Source organism: Microtus ochrogaster, unplaced genomic scaffold (genome assembly GCF_000317375.1).
Source record: "Microtus ochrogaster isolate Prairie Vole_2 unplaced genomic scaffold, MicOch1.0 UNK99, whole genome shotgun sequence".
Lineage (NCBI taxonomy): Eukaryota > Metazoa > Chordata > Mammalia > Rodentia > Cricetidae > Microtus > Microtus ochrogaster.
The window spans coordinates 555,946-558,060 of record NW_004949197.1 but is presented as its reverse complement, the minus strand read 5'-3'; the positions used below and the strand labels follow the sequence as shown (position 1 = coordinate 558,060).

Below are 2,115 nucleotides of genomic sequence, written 5' to 3'. Positions count from 1 at the left end.
AAATTACGCTCTAACCATTCAACTAGGCCTGGTAGCATAGCATAGGCTTACAATCCCAATCACTTGCAGGACTGAGGCAGGAGGGGATAAGTAGTGCAAGGCCTTCCTGGGCTGGGAATGACTCCTAAAGCCAACCTGTCTCTAAAGAAGCAGCAAAGTCATAACTGTGTAACTGTAATCCTGCGCTTGGCAGGCAAGTTGATCAGGAGTTCAAAGCCAGTCTTAGCCACATAGTGAATTCAAAACCTACCTGAGCTACTTGAGTCTGTGTTTCTTTAAAAAAAAAAAAAGATTTATTTAGATTTATTTTATGTATGTGGGTGTCTACATGTACCTCTGCACTCCAGAACAGGGCATCAGATTCCATGGGACTACAATTACAGATGGTTGTGAGCCACCATGTGAGTGCTGGGAACTGAACTCAGGAACTCTGTAAAAGCAACCAGTGCTCTTAACTGAAGAGCTATCTCTCCAGCATAAGACTGTTTCACAAAGCCAAAACCAAAATTAAAAAGTTGGGGAGAAAAAGGGAAAAAAGGAAGAGTGCTGGGGACCTGGGCGTGGTGGTGATGCCAGCTGTACCCCAGCACTCAGGGCTGGAGAGTTGGAAGCCTCGAATACATGGGACACTCTTAAAAAGAACAAACACAAGAGGCTTGGGCTGAAGCTGTAACCCTGGTGGAGTACTTGCGTACATGCATGAGGCTCTAGGTCAGTTCCAGGCCATCAAGGGATGGCATCTAACTACTTATCTATGGAATGATGTAGTTCAAATTCATAATAAAAGATTATGTAGAGAAACAGTCAAAGATGGCCCTCAGGATGTTGAGGCAGGCTAGTCAGGAGTTCACACACACGTAGATAAAGAAGCTACATGAGATCATTGGTTCAGTAAGGGCAATAAATCAACAAGTCTGTTCCAGAGTGTTCTGAGAAAGCAAGACATGAAAACTACTAACAGTCGAGAACTGAGGGCTTGGTTCTGGCCAACATGTCTAATACAGCGGCTCTTTTCTCCTGGCAGTCAACACTAAGAAGGACTCGGAGTCAGCTCCAGTTAAAGGAGGCACCATGACTGACCTGGGTAAGACAGCCTTAAGGCGGGCAGTGCCTCCAGGGAGAGCTCAGCTCAACTCCCTAGCCTCTGGCTTTCAGTAGGAGGCTCTAGCCTTACATCTCACCTTCTTTCCGTTTCAGATGAACAGGAGGATGAAAGCATGGAGACCACGGGCAAGGTGGAGCCAGTTTAGAGGGGCTCTACCTCTCTCTGTGATTGTGACTGTAGTTCCTTCTGCCTGGGCTTTTCCCACCGTAGAGTCCTCTAGCTGTTGCTCAGTGCTGCAGCCCGCTCACAGCCCCAGGGCCCATGTGCTCGTTCTCACCACCTCTCTTAGTGTCCCTGCTCCTGGGTGTAGGAACCGGAGGGGTGCTAGGCGGGGAGTGGGAATGCTGTGTGTCCAGCAGCCTCCGTATCACAGGATGAGGACGAGAGCAGTACGGGCAACAAGGGGGAGCAGACCAAGAATCCAGACCTGCACGAGGACAACGTGACCGAGCAGACCCATCACATCATCATCCCCAGCTACGCCGCCTGGTTTGACTACAATAGGTACGGCCAGCCCGTCCGTCAGTCCTTCTGCCTCAGTGAGGCTGATGTTGCACTGCCTTCCAGAGACCCTCCAGCACTTGAGGAGTTTCTGGCCCCTCTACAGTTTAGGGCTGCTTCTTGACCACACTCCCTTTAGGGCTCCTCTTCCACCCTAAAACCCTCTCCTGACCCATTGTGATTTCTCCTGCAGTGTTCACGCCATTGAGCGGAGGGCTCTCCCTGAGTTCTTCAACGGCAAGAACAAGTCCAAGACTCCAGAGATGTAAGATTTCAGCTCATGGCTGTCTTTTGGTGCCCTTTCTGCTTTCACCCTTCCAGATTTAGCAACATCCAGGCAGGCTCACTGTCAGGCTTACGCACACATGATAGAGGCAGCTGCAGCCTGAGCCTTTAAAGCATGGTCTTCAGGTGTGAGTAGGTGTGCCCTTCTGTACATGGTCTTCAGGTGTGAGCAGGTGTGCCCTTCTGTACATGGTCTTCAGGTGTGAGCAGGTGTGCCCTTCTGT

At 50.0% G+C, this 2,115-nt stretch overlaps 1 protein-coding gene across 1 annotated transcript in view; it reads left to right on the top strand.

Annotated features, from left to right (window-relative positions):
- Positions 1-2,115, top strand: part of Smarcc2 (SWI/SNF related, matrix associated, actin dependent regulator of chromatin subfamily c member 2) — a 28,085-nt gene that overhangs the window by 12,601 nt on the left and 13,369 nt on the right. Inside the window, exons 11-14 of the mRNA XM_026778023.1 lie at positions 1,025-1,084; positions 1,198-1,235; positions 1,479-1,609; positions 1,800-1,871. Coding sequence (XP_026633824.1) covers positions 1,025-1,084; positions 1,198-1,235; positions 1,479-1,609; positions 1,800-1,871 — 301 coding nt within the window. The remainder of the gene's footprint in view (positions 1-1,024; positions 1,085-1,197; positions 1,236-1,478; positions 1,610-1,799; positions 1,872-2,115) is intronic.